Consider the following 20,752-nt stretch of genomic DNA (forward strand, 5'->3'; position numbering starts at 1 on the left):
CTTTGCCCATTCTGAGCATTGAAGCCTACTATAATCACTTCAGTAGGGGGCATCTTTCATTTTATTTTTTATTTTTTGTTTATTTATTTATTAATTGCTTACTTGATTGATTTTGATTAGCAGCCATGCAAGAATGTCTCATTTAAGTCAGAGGTTATGAGAAATCATACTGGAAAGCAAGGTCTTTCAGTTTCATAAATAGTTTTAAACATGATTTTTGATTGAAAACCTTCCATAGTAGACTCTGTTAGATACTGTATGTTGCCTGGAGTGTTTGTTTACAACTTTGTGGATTACATGTGCAGATTGGTTCAGTTTTGAGTGAAGGATGTGCTTCATGTAGTTCTTAGAAATTTGGAGAGAGAAACAACTTAAATTTGGAAAGATAGCCTGGTTTCTGCAGGTTTTGGTGTGCCTAAAGTTCCATTTCTTCTGTGGGTAGTGTCTTCCTCTACTACAGAAACAGCAGCAATATACCCACGGAGCCGCTCGGCTTTTCTACACAATATTCTAAAAAACATTTGCAGTGGGAAGTATTCCACAATCTGATTTTTCTTAATGGACACTACTATGTATTTGTGAATATATGATAGATTATTTGATGTAATTTATTGTTGGACATCAAAGTTAATAGTAGTTAGTACTAGTTGTTCTATACTGTCTTGGTGTGAGACACTGATCTAATTTCCTCTTCCAAATAACCGACTCATTATTCAGGTGTAATTCATTGAATATTCGTTCTCTCACCATTAATTCTTTTAGGAATGAGATACATTTGAGTAATTTTTTTTAAAAAAAGTAAGACTTCTATATTTGCATTTAAGGTTTGAAAAGGCCTCTGTGGAGTACCAGGAGCACCTGTGTGCCATGACAGGTGTTGATTGCTGCATCTCCAGCTTTGACAAGTCTGTTCTCACATTGGCCAATGCTGGGCGTAACAGTGCCAGCCCCAAACACTCTCTAAATGGTGAGTATTCAGTGTTTACATTAAACCAAAGCTACCATTCATTTGTGCAGGGAAACTTACTGTATGTTTCCAGGAATCTACCATATTTTTATGATATATTTAAGTTGTTCTCAATTTTGTCTTTAAAAAAAAAAAAAAAAAACAAAAAAACTTTCAGGTGAATCCAGAAAAACTGTGCTGTCCAAATCAATCGACTCTTCCCCTGAAGTTATCAACTACCTAGGAAATAAGGCATGTGAGTGTTACATCTCTATTGCTGACTGGGCTGCTGTGCAGGAGTGGCAGAACGCGGTCCACGACCTGAAGAAGAATGCCAACAGCACCTCACTCAATCTGAAAGCCGATTTCAACTACATCAAGTAAGGGCTGCATCTGCCAGTTCTGGGTCTGTGTTGTCTGTCCTTTCAATAAGTAGCCTTCCTCTGTGGTGGGAAATACTAAAATCGGTTACATTTATAACAGGAAGCTAACAGGCAAGGAAGAAATCTGCTTACTGGAAAGATAGATTCATCATACATAAAATGGCAATGCTTTAGAGAGGCGCACACAGGACAGTGGTTTCTGAAGTACTGTTGAATAGTCGAAGACATTTTGTTTTAATGAGCATTTGTGAACATCTATAAATTATTTTTCTTCATTCCTCTTTATCCTTTTTTTAAAATTATTTACTTATTTATTTTACATATATGAGTGTATCTTCAGAGGGCATCAGACCCCATTACAGATGGTTGTGAGCCACCATGTGGTTGCTGGGATTTGAACTCAGGACCTATGGAAGAGCCGTCAGTGCTCTTAACCACTGAGCCATCTCTCCAGCCCCTCTTTATCCTTCTTAATTTTGAAAATCACTTCATTTTAGTCACATGGCTGGTAGGGCAAAGCTCATCAGAGTTGGTTCGCTGTCACCTTCCTGATAACAAACAATCTGTGAGAGCATCAGGCTATATAGTGTAGTGGGACAAAACACTGCTTCCAGCTCTTCAAAGTGGAGAGTGAAGAAACAGGAGGAAAAAAAAACTTGACAAAGAATAAAGTAGACGTATCTTTTCTGTGTCTCAAGGAAAGTAGTAAGGCATGGACCGTTTAGGATAGCTTTGGTAGATTGCAGTACGGGCAGAAGAAATCAAAATCGTAAGTTTTTTTTGTTTTATTTGGTAGAGGAGGGCAGCTGAAAGTCAAGAACTGTAGAGCAGTGGGCACATGGGGATCCTGCCAACAGAAAACGCAGGGTCTTGTTTTGGTCACTAGACATGAACAGTTCATCAGCGGCCAGTACTTAGCTCTCACTGTCTCACTCGAGAAACAGCTGATTACTGGTGTAGGTTGGAGCAGAAGTTGGGCAAGGCAGCTGAAGAACATTTCCATTGCTGCATTCAGACCTAGTGATAGGACCAGTGAGAGGCAGATAGGTTGAACATGGGAGTCAAGGTGGGCTGCGGGTGGGTGGTGTAGGCAGTAATCCCAGCACTTGAGAGGTAGAGTCAGGACTTTCATCTTTAGTTATATAAGTGAGTTCCAAACCAATGGAGAGCTTGCCTTAGATAGAAGAGAGAGATTGAGAACATAAATCTTACTCCTTATTGGAGAGTATCTGTTATAGGACATCAGAGTAGTGTGGAGCCTAGTATGACTGAGGCATCTCATTTTGGCATTGGAGCACCAGGGCCGTAGGAGATGGCTGCAGATAAGAAAACAGAAAATTGAAATTGTTTCAGGGAGGGTAAACAAGTCTCATAAAATACAAAGGTGGTCTCAGTGAACAAGTCAGGGCTAAGGTACAAAACTTAGATGATAGATTTAGAGAGTGTAGGCTCTCGGTGAGGAGACAGGCCAGCTGGCAGGATGCAGGGACTTGGAGAGAGCAAGTGTTGAAGACATACTGTAGAATCTGCTGCCAGTGTATTAACAGGCACCTGGATCACACACTACAGCACACAGAAAGATGAAGGAGACACGGGTGAGCAAGTTCAACTGGGTGTCATAGCTAGGCCCTTCCTGTTTTCCTGTCATTGCAACTGTAGTGTTACTGAGGTGATAGGAGCCACCTCAAGATGAAACAATGTTTTGATTGTAAATGCAGCCCCCAGTGGTTACACAGGGCTGGTAAGGCCTAATACAAGCTGATGGGTATTTTAATTACAGGTCACTAAGCAGCTTCGAGTCTGGAGAGTTTGTTGAATGCACTGAGCAGTTGGAATTATTGCCAGGAGAAAATATTAATCTGCTTGCTGGAGGGTCAAAAGAAAAAATAGGTATTTGAGAATGGTTTTAATTTTTTTCATAATAAATTTCTTTAAAATGTGGATAGCTTATATTTCCCTAGGAAATACAAGTGTCTTTATGTTTATTTGGAGCCCTAGACTATTGGTAACTTTCTGTGTATTTATTTAGAGACATAAGACTATGCAAAGAAACAGAATTAGGGTTGTGCTATTAATAGTTGATAAGCAAATGAAAAATGGCTCAGTTAAAACTAAATTGGAAAGAGGAGATATTAATATTTTGAGATGGATGTAGACATTTAGCTTGAGAAAGTACAAAACAGTGTTTGTTTATAGTTTCCATTTTGATGAGCACACTGCACAGTGCTGTTGTGACATTCAGAGGTCTGCTGTGGTTTTGAGGCTTCCCCCCTTGGAGCGTAGGCTGCAATGTGTCAGACTCTCAAGTACCTCTGTGGAGGGTTACAACAACCAACCAGGGTCATTCTCGGCATGTGTGTGACTGAAAAGGCAGTTTTCCTCTTAACTGTTCTAAGGCAGTATGTCAGTTTTGTTTCTATGTAATTAACCTTTTGTTTCCATTTTAGAAAAAGCATTCAATTTTAAGAATGAGAGCTAAATTTATTTTAAAACTAATTTTCATCTCTGAAAGTTTGTGGTGTGTGTGTGTGTGTGTGTGTGTGTGTGTTCGTTCCTTTGGAACTCAGTATGTCAACTTTGCCTGAATTCATGAGATCCTCCTACCTCTGCCTCCTGAGTGCTGGGGTTAAAGACAGGCTCCACTGTACTTGGTGGCTTTGGTTTCTTATAGAAGGTGCTAAATTAGTGAGTTGACCTGTTGAGTGTATTCATCTCTGAACTTAATTTCAAGTCTATAATAATTATAGTTTACCTGTTCTAGAATTATTTTAGTTTTTCTGATATAAATGAATTGGCTACTACTTAGTTAAGTATACAAATAGACTTGGGATTGAGACGCTAGCTCAGTCACTAAAATGCTTGTCCCACAAGCATGAAGCACTGAGTTCAGTCCACAGGATCTGTGTCAAAAAGCCACATATATGCTTATAATCCCAGTGAAAGGAAGGTGGATTAAGGGTGACCAGTGAGAGACTGTCTCAAAATAAAAATGGATGATCCTTGAAAAAGAATACTGGAGGTTGACCGCTGGCCTCCAGATGCACACATAGTACACACCACTAAATAAGTTAAAAAAGTGAGCTTAAATTTCATGAACTAAAGTGGAGGAAAATTCAGTTAAATGGTTCAATCCTTTTTAGAATCACATTTTAATCTACTTTTGAGCAAAGTGTGAATATAAAAAGGAGGAGCTGCTTTCTAGTGTCTGCACTTTTAAGGGCAGGTAATTCTTAGAGGCAGGAAGTATAATTGTATGTTAAATAATGCTAAGTATTACTAGAATATATTAATACTTTTGTACATTAAGATCAAATTAATTTTATTATCTAACTTTTTTAGATATGAAAAAGCTGCTTCCTAACATGCTAAGCCCAGACCCACGGGAGCTTCAGAAATCCATTGAAGTCCAACTGTTGAGAAGCTCCGTGTTCCTGGCAACTGCTCTAAACCATGTGGAACAAGATCAGAAATGGCAGTCCTTAACCGAGTGAGTTGGTAGTGTACATTGGCAGGTGGCTGCAAGGGATGCTGTGATCGAAACTGTGATGTGTTGAAACCACTAAAAGTAAATGTCTTACTTTGCTTGTAGTCTACTTACTATACAGCAGGCTGCCTTTTCTTTATGACCCCTGAATTTTGTTGCCAAATCATAATGCCTTCGTGACTTGACATTAGTGACTACAAGCTGAAGAATCTTGTTAATTGACAGAAAATACATTGTTTCAGAAATGTGGTAAAGTACTTGAAGCAAACCTCACGCATCGCTATTGGACCACTAAGATTGTCTACGCTAACGGTGTCACAGTCCTTGCCAGTACTGAGTACCCTGCAGCTCTACTGCTCCTCTGCACTGGAGAACACAGTTTCTAATAGACTTTCAACAGAGGTATGTAGATTACTTGTTCGTTTTGGGCTTTTTCCTTGCATTTTTAAAAAATGTGTATGAATGTTTTGCCTGCACGCATGTTTGTGCACCAATTACATGTATGGTACCTTTAGAAACTGGGAGAAGACAGTGCAGTTAGAGATAGGTATGAGTCACTATGGGGGTGCTTGGAATTTAACATTGCTCTTCTGAAAGCAACAAGTGCCGTTATCCACCGAGCCACCTCTGCATCCCTGAAATGTATTTTTTGTAAGCATTTTCTGTGATTTTTTACGATAGATCAAAAACTTCATTTTTCTCAGTTTTTAAAGTAGAATTTATGATTGAGTAAACTGGTGAACTCAGAAGTCTAAGATACATTTTTAGACAGATTTTCTTTTCTTTTTTTAAAAATTATTTTTATTGTATGAACATTAGTGTCTTGTTTGTATGAGGATGTTTGATCCTTGTATTACTGACGGTTGTAAGCTGCCATGTGAGTTTTGGGAAATTGAACTTGGGGCTACTGGGAGAGCAACCAGTTCCCTTAACCACTGAGCCATCTCTCCTGCCCCTCTGGACAGATTTTCATTTGTGGTAGTATAGGGCAGTCAGAAGAACTTGAGGTTTTGACCTTTTGGTTTTTCTTAAAGGTAAATTTTGGATTTGACTCTAAATAGAGGAAGCTTCAACTAAAGAGAGAACCTTTGCAAAGGAATTACAATCTTTGAAAATTATAGAAATCAGTAGTTGAATGCTTTTCTGGAATTCTGGTTTATAGTAAATACATGTTTTTACAAATGTACTTTATTAGTAAATATACTGTCAAATTATAGTTAACATCCTGGATTTATTTAATAAAACTAAGATTTTTTGGTTGTGTATAGTTTAGTTTCTTTTTTAATGCTTTAATTTTATACCATGATCAAAGCAGCTTGTAAAAGAATGTATTTGGTTTGGCGCTTATAGCTTTAGAGGGTTAGAGTTCTTGATGGCAGACCATAGGCATGGCTGCTGAGACTGGACATTTTTTTTTCCATACTGGAGGCAGAGAGAGAGACACTGAATGTTGAAACCTCAAAGCTGGCCCCATTTACTTTACTCCCTCAACAAGGCCATACTGCCTAATCCTTCCCAAACAGTTTTACCAGCTGGGACCAAGTATTCAAATAGATGAACCACAGGTTGCAAGAGACATGCTGAAAGGTTGGAATAGATCTAAAGGTTGTAGTCTATCCAGAGCTTATTAGGAAAAATTGTTTTACACAAGTCTTTGTCTTCCTGCCAGGACTGTCTTATCCCACTCTTTAGTGATGCTCTTCGCTCATGTAAACAGCATGATGTGCGGCCTTGGATGCAGGCGTTGAGATATACCATGTACCAGAATCAACTGTTAGAGAAAATTAAAGGTAACATCCCATCCTATCTCCTCCCCTCCCCTCCCCTGCCCTTAACTCTTCCACCAACCCCTTATTGAACTTACTGTGTAGACCAAGCTGGTTTCAGACTCAGAGATCCACTTGCCTTTCAAGAACAGGGATTAAAAGCATTATGTTCCCTCTTGGCCTGATTTTCTTTTTCTTTTTCTTTTTCTTTAAATTTATTTATTATATATATGTACACTGTAGCTGTCTTCAGGCACACCAGAAGAGGGCATTAGACCTCATTACAGATGGTTGTGAGCCACCATGTGATTGCTGGGATTTGAACTCAGGACCTCTGGAAGAACAGTCAGTGCTCTTAACCGCTGAGCCATCTCTCCAGCCCTGATTTTCTTTTTCTTAATAAGAGCTTTACTGAGATGTAAATTTCACATTTAAGTACGCAGTTTGCGTTTTCTCTCATCTTCCTCTGCATGCCCAGAAAGTCCTGTGTCTCTCTGTTCCTTTTCTTACCATTGCCCCTCTTAGGCAGTTGATGATTTGCTTTCTATCACTGTAAATTAGATTAATCTTTGCCGTGTCTTTACATAAATGGAATTGTGCTGTGTGCTACTTTATTTGGCATCTCTAGCTTACATGGTATTTTTAAAGTTTTCCCATGTTTAGTTGTTAGTAGAGTGAGCCTTTTTTATTGTCTAGTAGTATTCCACTGTATGGATGTGTCATCATTTGTTTATTTTTCCATTCTCTAGTATGTGGTATGAGTTTGTTCTCAGTTTTTCTAGTTGGGTAGCAAAGCACAAAGCTACTGTGAACATTTCTATGACTTTTTTCTTGTTGCTTCAGTAAAATTCTGACAATAAACTTAAGGAAAGAAGGGTTTGTATTGGCTCAGAGTTCGAGGTACAGTTCATCACGATAGGGAAATCATGGAGACAGAAATGCAAGGTCCTTGGTCACATCTGCCACTAGGAAGCAGAGATAAATGCTAATGGTCAATTGCTTTCTCCTTTTTGTTCAGTCTGGGACCCCAGCCCATAGACTAGTGCCTATATTTTTTTTTTTTTTTTTTTTTTTTTTTGGGGTGTCTGCCCCTCTCAAAGTTAAGCCTCTCTGGAAACACCCTGAACAGATGCATTCAAAGGTCTGTTTCTGTGGTAATTCTAAATCCTGTCCAGTTGACAGGGTAAACTGTCACTATATTCATGTTCAATCCCACAGGGATTGATCCCAAATCTCAGGGCTGTGTCTTTTTTTGAGTTAAAGTGTAGGAGTGAGACTGTTGAGTCAGGTTCAACTTTGTAAGTAATTCTTAGATAGTGGTTGTACCTTTTTATGTTTTTTAGTATTTTATGAACACTCCATTTCTCTTGTTCTTTTTTAGTCACTGGAGTGGGTGTAATTTTAGTTCATGGTTTTAGTTTGTATTCCCCTGGTGTTACTACATTTCTTCATCACTTTCTTTGCACAGATACTATTGCGTGCTTTACTTTTCATGTCTTAACATTTTACCTACTTTTTTTATTGGGTATGGGGCGATCTATCTCTGTTTCTCTCTCTCTGTCTGTCTGTCTGTCTGTCTGTCTGTCTGTCTGTCTGTCTGTCTCTGCCTGCCTGCCTCCTTCTGTCTGTCTGACTGTCTCTGGGGGTCGGTGTGTCCCTCCCTCTCCCCAAAGTACTCGGTAATCTTGACCTCACAGGTATTTGGCCGTCTTTGCCTCCTGAATGTTGGGATTTGAGGTGTGACCACCATGCCTAGCCTTTTCTTTATTTTTGACAGGGTTTTACTATGTAGCTCTGGTTGTCTTTGAATTAAAAGTAGACCAGGCTGTCCTTGAACTCAGATCCAGTGCTTGGATTAAATGTGTATGCCACCATGCCCAGCATCTTTTGCCCATTTTTAATGAAGTAATAAGGCTTGTTTATGTGTTCTATGTACAAGCTCTTCATTTAATATGTGTTACAAATGTTAAAGATTTTGAAAGGCTTCAAATGAAATATTAGAGAATGAGTGTACAAATTTTATGTCTTTTTTTTTTTTTAAAGGAAAATGTCTCTTGTGTTATGGGGATTTTATTTTGCTTTAGAATAGTACCTTGCCTCAGTTCTATAGTTTTAGTGAGTAAAGTTACTGAATAAATCTGAAGTGTTAAATGTTAATTAAATCCACTTCCGAAATAGGCCTTGGATTACTAGATAGTTATTGGCTTCTGCCTAAGATAGCCTCTCACTGGGTTTAGAACACTGCTTCAGCATTTGCAAATTGAGAGCCCTTAACATGAAGCATTTCTGAGCTGCTTTTCTTAGAATTTATGTGAGAATTATCTCATTTTTGAGGTGAGATATAAAAGCCTTAGCCCAGGATGAGGCATAAATGGGGTTGAAAATACCACAATCTCTTTTCCTTGCTATATAAAACATTGCTTAAAATTGGAAAGTCAGTAACCAAACATTTTGATGTACAACTCCATTCCCAATCAGTTTTATTGATTAGACAAAATCTAGAAGTAGCTTGTACCCGTGACAAGCAAGGTAAGCCCATTGTCTTCATTGTTATAACCAAGGAGATTCTTGAGTTCAGCAGGGAAAACTGAGCAGTGAATGAATGAATGTCACAGCACTATGAGTACATATGTAGACAGCTAAAAGAGCATATAACAGGAATCTTTGGTTTGACCCTAGGAGTTAATAGAAAGCTTTAGGAGGCAGTAACATTTCATCAGAAATTATTTGGGGGTAGAAAAGAGGAAGGTAGGGTGCATTACTCAGGATGTGAATGTTAGAGACCGATTAAACAATTCCTAGGTGAGTCAGTTTGCATGAGAGAGTAGAGGTGGGAGATAATGTAAGGCAGCAGTGGAAACTCCTCTTTTAGAGGGCAGTGAAAAGGGCTCAGTGGATTCTTAGGAAGAATAAAGTTCCAGGTTTACTTCTGTGTGATCACTTCAGTTGAAAGTTGGCTTGTGGATTAGAGGAAGCTAAGAGTGAGGCAAAGGGACCAGCTTCCTGCTGATAAGCAAGGTACTTAGGAATGACAATAATAGGGAAAAAAGCAAATTATTTGTAAAAGTTGTAAGTAAATTCTAATATAATTGCCATGCACCTGCTCAGGCTGTGGGCCTTTCTTTGAGAAAGAGGAAACAGAAGAAAAGCAGTTTCAATGTGTTACAGGGAATTCACTTAACCCACATTCCAAGGCCTTTGGAATGTAGGTGTTCACTGGCAGGTAGGACTACCTGTTCTAGGGTATAAGGTTAGGAATCATAGCAGTGGTATGGCTTTGATAGTCTCAGGGTAGATTCCTTGTCCAGGGGGCAGCGAAAGGGAAAGGGGTCTTTGACTCCTTTGACCTTTATTTATTCTTTTCCTGCTGTTTGACCAAGGTTCTCTCTTCCCTCCCTTTTCCCCCTCCCCTTCCCTCTTTCCTTCCTTTTTAATGTTCACCATTTTTTAAAATGTGTTTTATTTTATGTATATGAGTGGGCAGAAGATGGTGCTGTATTCCTGGAGCTGGCATGTGGGTGCTAGGAATACAAGTGCTCCTGCAAGAGTAGTAGCAAATGCTCTAAACCGACAAGCTGTCTCCAGTCTCTGATGGAGGCTCTTTTCTGACAATTCAGCTGTTACGAGTTAATTTCTTGTAGAGAATGATTTTCAGTTTGCTCTGCTTGGTTGTGTTTCTTCACTTAAACATTGTTATATGCTAAGTACTGTGCTGGCTGTTGAGGTTTGAGGTTAAGAGATGAAGAAGAATATGCTTCAGAAACACCATCTGGAATTGAGAACTAATGAAACATTTTCTTCTTTCCAGAACAAACAGTACCAATTAGAAGCCATCTCATGGAACTAGGTCTGACGGCTGCAAAATTTGCTAGAAAACGGGGGAATGTGTCACTGGCAACAAGACTGTTGGCACAGTGCAGTGAGGTTCAGCTGGGAAAGACAACCACGGCCCAGGACTTAGTCCAGCATTTTAAAAAGCTGTCTACTCAAGGTCAAGTGGATGAAAAATGGGGGCCTGAGCTTGATATTGAAAAAACCAAATTGTTATACACAGCAGGTTAGTTAACTATATGCATGTTTAGAAAAAATTATTTTGAGCTTTTGTAGATCGTTGCTTATTGCATGCTGGTGTTTTATAATTGATCTTTAATAGTAGTTTCCAAAAGTGTCCTCCAGTAAGAATCGTAATCAATGGTCCTTGATTATGCCTGGATTCAGTTGTTTCCTTTTGGGGAATGTGGTGCACCTACTTATTTGTATTTCTAAGAGCCATGCCTACATAAAAGTTCCCTTCATGTGTATGATGTATGTGTGTGGGCCAGAGGGTGACAGTGGATGTCCTTGATTGTCATCCGTCTCACATTACGGGGGCAGGCCTTTTTCACCTGAATCCATACCCCATCTCAGAGTGCTGTGGTTACAGGCAGTCTGTCATGCCCACCTTGCATTTATGGGGATTCAAACTGTAGGGACTCAATGCTTATACAACAAGCATTTAACCCACTGTTCCATTTTCCTAGTGCCTGAATTTTTTTTATTGTTGTTATTGTTATTATGACAAGGTCTAACTTTTCTAGCTGGCCTGAAACTCATTGTGTCAATCAGGCTGGCTTCTGCTTCTTGAGTGTTGAGTGTCTCCATGTGTCTATATGTACCACATACATATGTGCCTGATACCCACAGAGGCCAGAGGGTGCTGGATTCTCCAGAACTAGAGCTGGAGGAAGTTGTTTGTTACTTGTTTTCCAGACAGGCTTCTCTGTCTAGCTTTGACTGTCCCAGAGCTTGTTCTGTAGACCAGTATAGCCTTGAACTTTACAGAGATTACCTGCCTCTGCCTCCCAAGACCTGAAATTAAAGGCATGCACCACCACCTTGAATTTATGTTTTAAAAACAGAAAAATAAGTAATTACTTCATCTTGAAATAATTTCACTATTAAGGGTAAATTAGTGGTTTTATATGTGTGTTTTTTTTCCTGTAGGCCAGTCAACACACGCAATGGAAATGTTGAGTTCTTGTGCTATATCTTTCTGCAAGTCTGCGAAAGCTGAATATGCAGTGGCTAAGTCAATTCTGACCCTGGCTAAATGGGTCCAGGCAGAATGGAAAGAGATTTCGGGACAGCTGAGGCAGGTGTACCGAGCTCAGCAGCAGCAGAACCTTTCAGGCCTTTCTACTTTGTCTAGGAATATACTCGCTCTTATAGAGCTACCGTCTGCTAATACAGTGGGAGAAGAGCACCCTCGGATTGAGAGTGAGTCTACAGGTATGATTTCATTGTTTTGTTAGCTTTAAAAATACCAACTTCATAAGTGTGAAAATCAATGTTTTGCTAGCTATAATTTGCCACAAAAAGTTCAACTACAAAAACTTTTTGCCTGGCAGTAACTTATTGTTGTGTGTCTAATCTTTCAGATGCAGGTTGCTTTCCTGACTTAGAGGGGTATTTTTACCTTGATTCATGAAGGAGTGTTAGGAACAACAGACATGTAGCAATAGCTTATGTTACATTACATTTGGTTGTTGGAACATAGAAAGCTTCAAGTTTCTTATTCTGTCTGATACTAACAAAGTTAATTGGTCAAGAAATAGGTGGATGGATGATTCATCTAAACATTTTGTTTTTGAGAGGGAGAGGGTGTGAGAGATTGAACCCAGGCTCTTGGGTATGCATGCCTGGCCAGTGCTCTACTGCCATGCTACTCCCCAGTTTTGCTTTTTTTTGTTTTTTTTTTTTTTGTTTTGTTTTTTTGTTTTTTTGTTTTTTTTTTTGAGATACAGCCTTCCTATGTAGATCCAGCTGGCCTGGACTTGTTATGTAGGCCATACTGGCCTCAAACTCAGAGGTCCCCCTGCCTCTCTTGCCCAACTGCTGGGATTAAAGGACTATGCCATCACACAAACCAGCTTTATATATTTTTTTTGAGACAGTATCTTCCTACAAGCCTAGCTGGTTTTACACTCAAAATTTTCCTTCTTGACTTTCCTAAATGCTGAGTTAGGGGGAGGTGGCACTGTCTTGTGTGTTTGTGTATTTTACTGGTTATAGACTCTGAGCCTCATGTATGCAACAGTTTGGGACATAACTAATCTTTTACCTGACACAGGAGAACACACCTCTATTTTGTTGTGCTGAAGCTTGGTTTAAATTACATTTTGTTTTTGTTGTGCACTAGTTTTTAAAAATTAATTCTAGTGTATATATTAACCAGGTCTTGATATTTCTAAGAAGTAGGTCTTAAAATCAGTGTATGTCAAGGCATATGAATTCACTAAACCAGGCAGTTTTCCCTATGTAGGATAGAACTAAAGATCTGTTGATTCTGTGGGTCTCCTTGGTATGCTTATCACTTCTTCATTGTTTTTCCAAATGTTTAAAATGATTCTATTCATGAGGGAATAGAATTCTCAAAAGCAGGATGTAAGACATTTTATAGCATGTCTGACACCTGAGCTGTTGCTAAAGATTAGTATCATTAAAGGTACAGATATGTCCACAGATGTTTATGTAAGCTGATGGGAGAGACTGATGTCTTTTAATATAGTCACGTTGCAGAAAAGTATCCAAATTTTGGCCATAACAAATTATGTACTGTGATAATGTTGGTCTTATTGCTTGTTTACAAATAATAGAGTCTTAACAGGTCAACAGAATAGCATTAGACGTTTGTGAATGTAATGCTGAACTCTTGTTATTTTCCCTATTGTGGCAGTGCATATTGGAGTTGGAGAACCTGACTTCATTTTGGGACAGTTGTATCACCTGTCTTCAGTGCAGGCACCTGAAGTAGCCAAATCTTGGGCAGCATTGGCTAGTTGGGCTTATAGGTGGGGCAGAAAGGTGGTTGACAATGCCAGGTATGTATGTTTCAATGTGCAGTTGATATAACCCTCTGCAAAATGGAGATATAAAATGTCATTGGGAGAGTTTGCTAGCTGAAATATTTGATGACTTGTTTATTTTTATAGTCAGGGAGAAGGTGTTCGTCTGTTGCCTAGAGAAAAATCTGAAGTTCAAAATCTGCTTCCAGATACTATAACTGAAGAAGAGAAAGAGAGAATATATGGTATTCTTGGACAAGCAGTATGTCGGCCAGCAGGAATTCAGGCAAGGAAAACAGGATACAGTGGATCTGGGGGAGTAGTTCCAAGATTCCTGTTGCAACTCACAGTTTTTGAGGGAATTGGCTACTTTATTAAATAGTGAATGAGGTTTAGGCTGTTAGTGTTGCAAATAAAATATCCTGACTTTTAAGATGACCTAAAGTTGTCTTTTTCCTAAAATCATTTTTTTTTTCCAGAGCTGAGGACCGAACCCAAGACCTTGGGCTTGCTAGGCAAGCGCTCTATCACTGAGCTAAATCCCAACCCCAAAATCATAATTTTTTAAGAAACAGTGTGATTTTTTAGGGTCCTGTTGAAAATTAAGTTCATTTTATGTAAATCTAATTTCTCTTAATTACTCTTTCTATCTGAAGTTAGGTTCTTGAGGGGAAAAGTAAGGCTTTTTACAAGACTACCTGGGAACATCTATGGGGAGATATTCTCACCCCCATCCCTATCCCTGGTCTATGCACATGCATTTAAGATTAAACAAATGGGGCTCGAGAGGGGCTGGAGGGATGGAGAGCACTGACTGCTGTTCTTTCAGAGGTCATGAGTTCAGTTCCCAGCAACTCAAGGTGGCTCATAACCATCTGTATAACGGGATCTGATACCCTCTTCTGGCATGTCTGATGACAGTGACAGTGTACCCACATACATGAAATAAACAAATAAACCTTTAAAAACAATTAAATAAATTACATTGGACAGTGTTTTCCTTCTCCTCAAAGTGTCCTATAAGTTTTACAGTTTTACAGTTCTATAACTGTTGAATGTGTAGATGCAGTAGCCAAAGGTGTGGGGTTGTGGGTTTTTTTGTTTTTGTTTTTGTTTTTTTTAAAGTTAAATTCTCTTGATTGAATTCTATTCTAAAAATTGTATCCATGAGTCTCTGTTAAAAATATTTTAAGGTGCATTCAAAATATTGTAAATAGAGTAGTGTTTGTTGCTCATGTTCTGTTTCACATCCCTTGAACAGATTTTTTTTCTACAGGCAGAATATTATATTGTAGTTTAGAAACATTTAAAAACAGAAAATTCCAACAATCTTTAATCTTTGCCTTACTGGCTGTGTTAATAAGCAATATCATAAAGAGAAGCTTACCAATGATTTTAGTATTTGGAGTTATTTAGTGTTTCATATATGGCAAAAATGTCTCCATGTGATAGTCAGATCATGTATCTTCCTTCCTTTTCATGTTAAGTATTATTCTGTGTTTACATTTTCTTTAGGATGAAGATATAACACTACAGATAACAGAGAGTGAAGATAATGAGGATGATGACATGGTCGATGTTATCTGGCGGCAGTTAATATCAAGCTGCCCCTGGCTTTCTGAACTGGATGAAAATGCAACGGAAGGTGTTATTAAAGTGTGGAGGAAAGTTGTGGACCGAATCTTCAGCCTGTACAAATTGTCTTGCAGTGCATATTTTACTTTCCTTAAGCTGAATGCTGGTCAGGTAGGTGGGGATTCTAAGGGAATTCATTTGGAATTTCTTTTTCTTTTCTTTTTTTTTTTTTTCCTTTTTTTTTCGGCGCTGGGGACCGAACCCAGTGGAATTTCTTTTCTATAGACGAAGAGTAGCAGAAATGTTTTCTTATCCCTTTAATTGCTCACTTAGGTTCTGTTAGATGAGGATGACCCCAGGCTCCATTTAAGTCACAGAGCAGAGCAGAGCACTGATGATGTGATTGTGATGGCTACCCTGCGACTGCTCAGATTGCTAGTGAAGCATGCTGGTGAGCTCCGGCAGTATCTGGAACATGGCTTGGAGACAACCCCTACTGCTCCATGGAGAGGTAATGGCCTAAATAAGATGCCCTGTTGAGTAAATATGTTTCTGAGTGGGATAGAAATAGTTTCTCTGTTCTCTGTATTTGAAAATGTTAGTGAACAGCCATACTGATTAATAGGACTACCTGGACTATTTGGTGTCTCATGAAAACCTCTCCTCTTTCCTACCTTGTAGAGAGCTGAGAGGCTAGAAGGCAGAAACTATTCATTATCAAAAATCAGTTTTGGAGAGGGTGGTGAAATAAGTGTAGAGTGTAACCCTTTGTCACAGTTAAGATCTGCCTTCTTTAAGGCAGATGTTAAACATTAGTCAGTGCTTTCATTCCTCTTGATTGTGATTACAGTTGCAAATCAAGAATGATTTCATATGGGCCTTTGCTACCTCAGGGGGAACTTTGGTGCCTTTAAAGATCTGTGCTGATGCGGACATAATTAGGTTTTATCCTTTTGCATTCCTAAAATTCATAGGTCTTATTAACTTTGCTTTCTTTTCCTGAAGGAATTATTCCACAGCTTTTCTCACGCTTAAACCACCCTGAAGTGTATGTACGCCAGAGTATTTGTAACCTCCTTTGCCGTGTAGCCCAAGATTCCCCTCACCTCATACTGTATCCTGCAATAGTAGGAACCATATCACTTAGCAGTGAATCCCAGGCTTCAGGTATGTAACATTAAAATATATTTATTTATTTGCAACAAAGTCTGACTGTATCACCCTCAGTGGCCTGGTATTCATTATATAGAACAGACTGGCTTTGCACTCACAGAGTGCTGGGGTTAAAGACAGGTGTTCCTTTTTCCAGCTAAAATTTTGCTGCTTTAAATTATTTTACAAGTAATTTTTAAGTGTCTTTTTAGGTGATGTGTTCCAAAGTTGAGGGTATGTAGGTTTTTTTTTTTTAATTAGTAATGGCTCTGACTTACTGAAGTAGGTACTATGTGTCTATGCGTTTTGCATGTTATTACTCCTTACTATATACTTCAGGAGCTTAGCATGGAGCCATTTAAGGTAAACATTAGAGAATGCTCTATATACTGTAGGGAGGCTTCTTGTTTGCTTACCATCTTCCCCCAGCTTTCCTCCTATAGTTTACAGTATTTATAAACATCAGAACATCATAATCTTAAGCTCATGCACAGTTCTGTGATGTAGAGTCCCCTTTTATTCCATACCTAGTGTGCGCATGTATTCCTGTTGTATCCCACTGTAGGAAATAAGTATTCCTCTGCAATCCCAACTTTACTTGGAAATATTCAAGGAGAAGAACTGCTGGTTTCTGAATGTGAAGGAGGAAGTCCTCCTGCTTCTCAGGATAGCAACAAAGATGAACCTAAAAGTGGTTTAAATGAAGATCAGGCCATGATGCAGGATTGCTACAGCAAAATTGTAGATAAACTATCCTCTGCAAATCCAACGATGGTTTTACAGGTACAAAAAAATTGATTTGTTTGTTATAAAGTAGTAGTCATTGCAAACCCCTACCCCCAAATCTTAAAGCTAATATCTCTTAGGAGAATCATATCAGAGAGCCAAAGCGTTACAAATATTGGAATTGGTCTCACTAATCTATATTGATGGCGCTGATGATGAATTTTTGAGAAATGAGCATTACCTCTGTATTAATTGGATGCTGTCTTGTGAGCCATGTGGATGTGTTGTGTCTGCAGGTCCAGATGCTTGTGGCAGAGCTACGTAGGGTCACTGTACTCTGGGATGAGCTCTGGCTGGGAGTTTTGTTACAGCAGCATATGTACGTCCTGAGGCGAATTCAGCAGCTGGAGGATGAGGTGAAGAGAGTCCAGAACAACAACACCTTGCGCAAGTATGTCTTCACTCCTCTGCTGGAAAGATGAAGCTGCTGCTTTTGTCTTTTAGATTTACTTGTTTTATGTGTGTGAGTGTTTGCCTGCTGGCATGTATGTGTACCACATGTATACCCGATGCCTATGGAAGTCAGGAGAGAGCATTGGATCCCCTGGAACTGGAGTTAAGAATGGTTGTGAGCTGCCATGTGGGTGCTGGGAACGGAATCTGGATCCTATGTAAGAGCAGCTGGTGCTCTTAACTACTGAACCATCTTTCCAGTGCTCTCCCTATTTTTTTTGGTTAATGTGTTAATCAGCACGTCAAAGTTCATAGTCTTAACCATTTTGAGTTCTGGCAGTACAGTGCCTTCATTACAACTACTGCTAGAATCATGTCCAATTTCAGATAGGCCCTGTACTTAGTAATAAACTGTTTGCCTCTCATTATCTCTAGTTCTTGCTCTTCCTTTATGAACTGTCCTGCTTTAGGTGTCTCATGTCAGTGGAATCATATTCTTTTGTAACTTTTTCATTTAACTCTAGGTTTTCAAGGTTTGCCTTGCTATAGCATGGATCTGTTTCTTTTCATGATTATGAACAGTTCTGCATTGTATAGATTTTCTAGATTAGGAAAAGTTTATCATGTATATATGCTGTGCATATCTATGTCATTGGAAAACGTACACAGTTGGGTTTCCTTCTACCATGTGGGTCTTGGATAAGCCTGAAAACTTTTGGTTATCAGCAAATACTCAGCTGAACCACAGTGTCAGCCTCATAAACCAGAATTTTACTCTTGATTCATCTCTTAGAGACTTGGGTTTGTTTTTAGCTGTGTGAACAAGCTGTTCTGAACCTTGGTGTGCAGTAACTGACTGAGTCCTTGGATTATTTTGTACGTTACTTGGTAAATTTGCTGACAAATGTGATTATCTCTTTAAGCCAAGGAATGTTTCCCATAAAGATTGTGCCATTTTATGTTCCTATTTTCAATGCACGAGGATTCTGATTTTGTCCTATCTTTGCCAACATTTAATTGTATGCTTGTATATATTATGTATGGTGTGTATACATGCACACCATGGCCTTTCCAAAGAGGTTAGAGGACAATTTTGGGTGTTGGGCCTCATCTTCCACATTATTTAAGGTAGAATCCCCCAGTCCCACCCGCTTTCTGCTGTATGCATAAGGCTAATTGATCCATGAGCTACTGGGGGTTCCGCTTTCACTACCAAGTATCTCTTGTCATGCGTTGAGATTACAGGCATTCTCACCACTTTTTCTGCCTTTTACATGACTTCTGAGGATTCTAATTCAAAGCCTCATGCTTGTGTGGTAGACTCTTACCTACAGAGCCATTTCTCAGGCAACAAGTGGCAGTTTTCTGGAGTTTTGTTCACAGTCTCATATATGCTAAGTTGTATCTCATTGTAGTTTTGATTTGTGTTTTCTTACTGAGTATTAAGCTCAATGGGAGGAGAGGGAGGCCCTTATTACTGCTAAAGGCTCAATGCCCCAGTGTCGGGGTCAGCAGGAGGGAGTGGGTAGGTTGGGGGGCACCGTCATGGAGGCAGGGATGGGGGGCTGAGATGGGGGTTTCTGGAGGGGAAACCAAGAGGGGGGTGGATGACATTTGAAATGTAAATAAAGAAAATATCCAAGAAAAGGAAAGGAAAGGAAATGGAAAAAAATTCTGGGTAAGACCTTGTAAGCATTTGCCACTATTTTCAGTCATCAGTTTGGTCTGTATGGTACCATATTCAAGGAATCACAGTTAGATCTCTTGTAAAGATCCCTTTCCCTTATGCTTTGGATAAGGAGTTTGGTAGTTGTAATTTTTCTGCATCTGGATATCTGGTTCATTTTGCATTGTCTTTGCTTATGATTAAGATTAGGGCTCAGATCATTTTCACTAACACAACTAACTGAAAGTCAAAGCAGTCTTATTGATTTTTTTGTTTTTTTTCAAAACAGCAATAGGTAATAAGTTATTTGTCAGTATTTTACTTCTGTTTTTTGATACTGTTTACTCAACAGTTGATACATTTAAATTATGTTTATATAAAACTCTTAATAAATAAATTTTTGAATGAAAATGTCTTTGGTCAGAGAAGAGAAAATTGCCATCATGCGAGAGAAACACACAGCACTGATGAAGCCCATCGTGTTTGCTTTGGAGCACGTGCGGAGCATCACTGCTGCCCCTGCAGAGACCCCTCATGAAAAGTGGTTTCAGGATAACTATGGTGATGCCATTGACAATGCCCTTGAAAAACTAAAGACCCCATCCAACCCTGCCAAGCCTGGAAGCAGCTGGATTCCATTTAAAGAGGTACAAAGCAGTTTTAAAAGTGCTGTTAATGTGGAATGTTCCCCATGAGACACAAACTTAAAACAGCATGCTGACCTTGGAACTTAAGATGAAAGTTTTATAAGCCTGCTGAAGTTATCTTGTTTTATTTACTGGTCAAGAAAGTGGAGCGTGGGGACTGGAAGGCAGGGAGGACGGCGAACACTGTGCCTGTATATACTAGGCATATCCTGTAAGGCGTTAGCCTTAGCTGCTGTTTTGCATTCTCATAGGAGATGAGGAAGTTGAAGTTTTTTGCCTATAGTTGTTAAGGGGACAAGTAATTATTTCTAATAGTTTTCAGGCTTAGCATCGCAAATTTGAAATGCTCCAAAAATCTAGAACTTTTGGAGTAATGCTCAGGTTTTTTGATTTACAGTAATGAAAATGCTCTCTGAAGTAATAAGATGGATCCATACTGACCTGTTTTGTCATCAGTATAGTAATTTGTTGATTGGAATGATTTGTGGAGTCAGATATTTGAGAATCTTTGTCTTGTTCTCCTTAATTCTGTTGTCTTTGTGGTCTTTTTCTTTCATAGCACTGGCACCCCATCAGTCGAGGAACTTTGTATCATATTTTTTCTTGTTTTTCTCCTTTTTCTGACACTTAGGGTTTTAGCTGGTTTCTTCGTTGGGCTTTACTACCATGGAAACAAGAAAACATTAATCTAAACAGACGTAGGGACAAAATGCATACAGCTTCAGTAAATGAAAACTGCTTACTCATTGGGCACGGCAGTTGCTCATACCTTTAATCCCAGCACTTGGGAAGAGGAGGCAGACAGATCTTTGAGTTCAAGGCCAGCCTGGTCTACAAAATGAGTTCTAGAATATCTAGGGATGACAACAGAGAACTCTGTCTGGGAGGGAAAAAGAGAAAGAAGAAAAGAAAATAAAATCCTGAAATACTAGACAAGAAAACTAATACAAACTATGGTGCTTCCTTTTGGTTTAGTTTGGTTTTCTGAGACAAGGTTTCTCTGTGTAGGCCTAGCTGTCCTGAAACTCCCTCTGTAGTCCAAGTAAGCCTCAAACTCATATAGAATCACCCACTTCTGCCTCCCAAGTACTGGGATTGAAGGTATATGCCAATATATCGAGCTCACTATG

At 39.1% G+C, this 20,752-nt stretch overlaps 1 protein-coding gene across 3 annotated transcripts in view; it reads left to right on the top strand.

Moving 5' to 3' along the window:
• Window positions 1-20,752, top strand: part of Smg1 (SMG1 nonsense mediated mRNA decay associated PI3K related kinase) — a 104,649-nt gene that overhangs the window by 55,195 nt on the left and 28,702 nt on the right. For all 3 annotated transcript variants that reach the window (XM_032892821.1, XM_032892819.1, XM_032892820.1), the window contains 16 exons: window positions 825-967; window positions 1,125-1,326; window positions 3,110-3,219; window positions 4,669-4,816; window positions 5,056-5,215; window positions 6,483-6,603; window positions 10,388-10,636; window positions 11,563-11,847; window positions 13,295-13,439; window positions 13,551-13,689; window positions 14,919-15,149; window positions 15,312-15,489; window positions 15,984-16,145; window positions 16,696-16,913; window positions 17,153-17,307; window positions 19,400-19,622. In XM_032892821.1, the coding sequence (XP_032748712.1) occupies window positions 825-967; window positions 1,125-1,326; window positions 3,110-3,219; window positions 4,669-4,816; window positions 5,056-5,215; window positions 6,483-6,603; window positions 10,388-10,636; window positions 11,563-11,847; window positions 13,295-13,439; window positions 13,551-13,689; window positions 14,919-15,149; window positions 15,312-15,489; window positions 15,984-16,145; window positions 16,696-16,913; window positions 17,153-17,307; window positions 19,400-19,622 (2,869 nt within the window). The remainder of the gene's footprint in view (window positions 1-824; window positions 968-1,124; window positions 1,327-3,109; window positions 3,220-4,668; window positions 4,817-5,055; window positions 5,216-6,482; window positions 6,604-10,387; window positions 10,637-11,562; window positions 11,848-13,294; window positions 13,440-13,550; window positions 13,690-14,918; window positions 15,150-15,311; window positions 15,490-15,983; window positions 16,146-16,695; window positions 16,914-17,152; window positions 17,308-19,399; window positions 19,623-20,752) is intronic.

Source organism: Rattus rattus, chromosome 2, assembly GCF_011064425.1.
Source record: "Rattus rattus isolate New Zealand chromosome 2, Rrattus_CSIRO_v1, whole genome shotgun sequence".
Classification (NCBI taxonomy): Eukaryota; Metazoa; Chordata; class Mammalia; order Rodentia; family Muridae; genus Rattus; species Rattus rattus.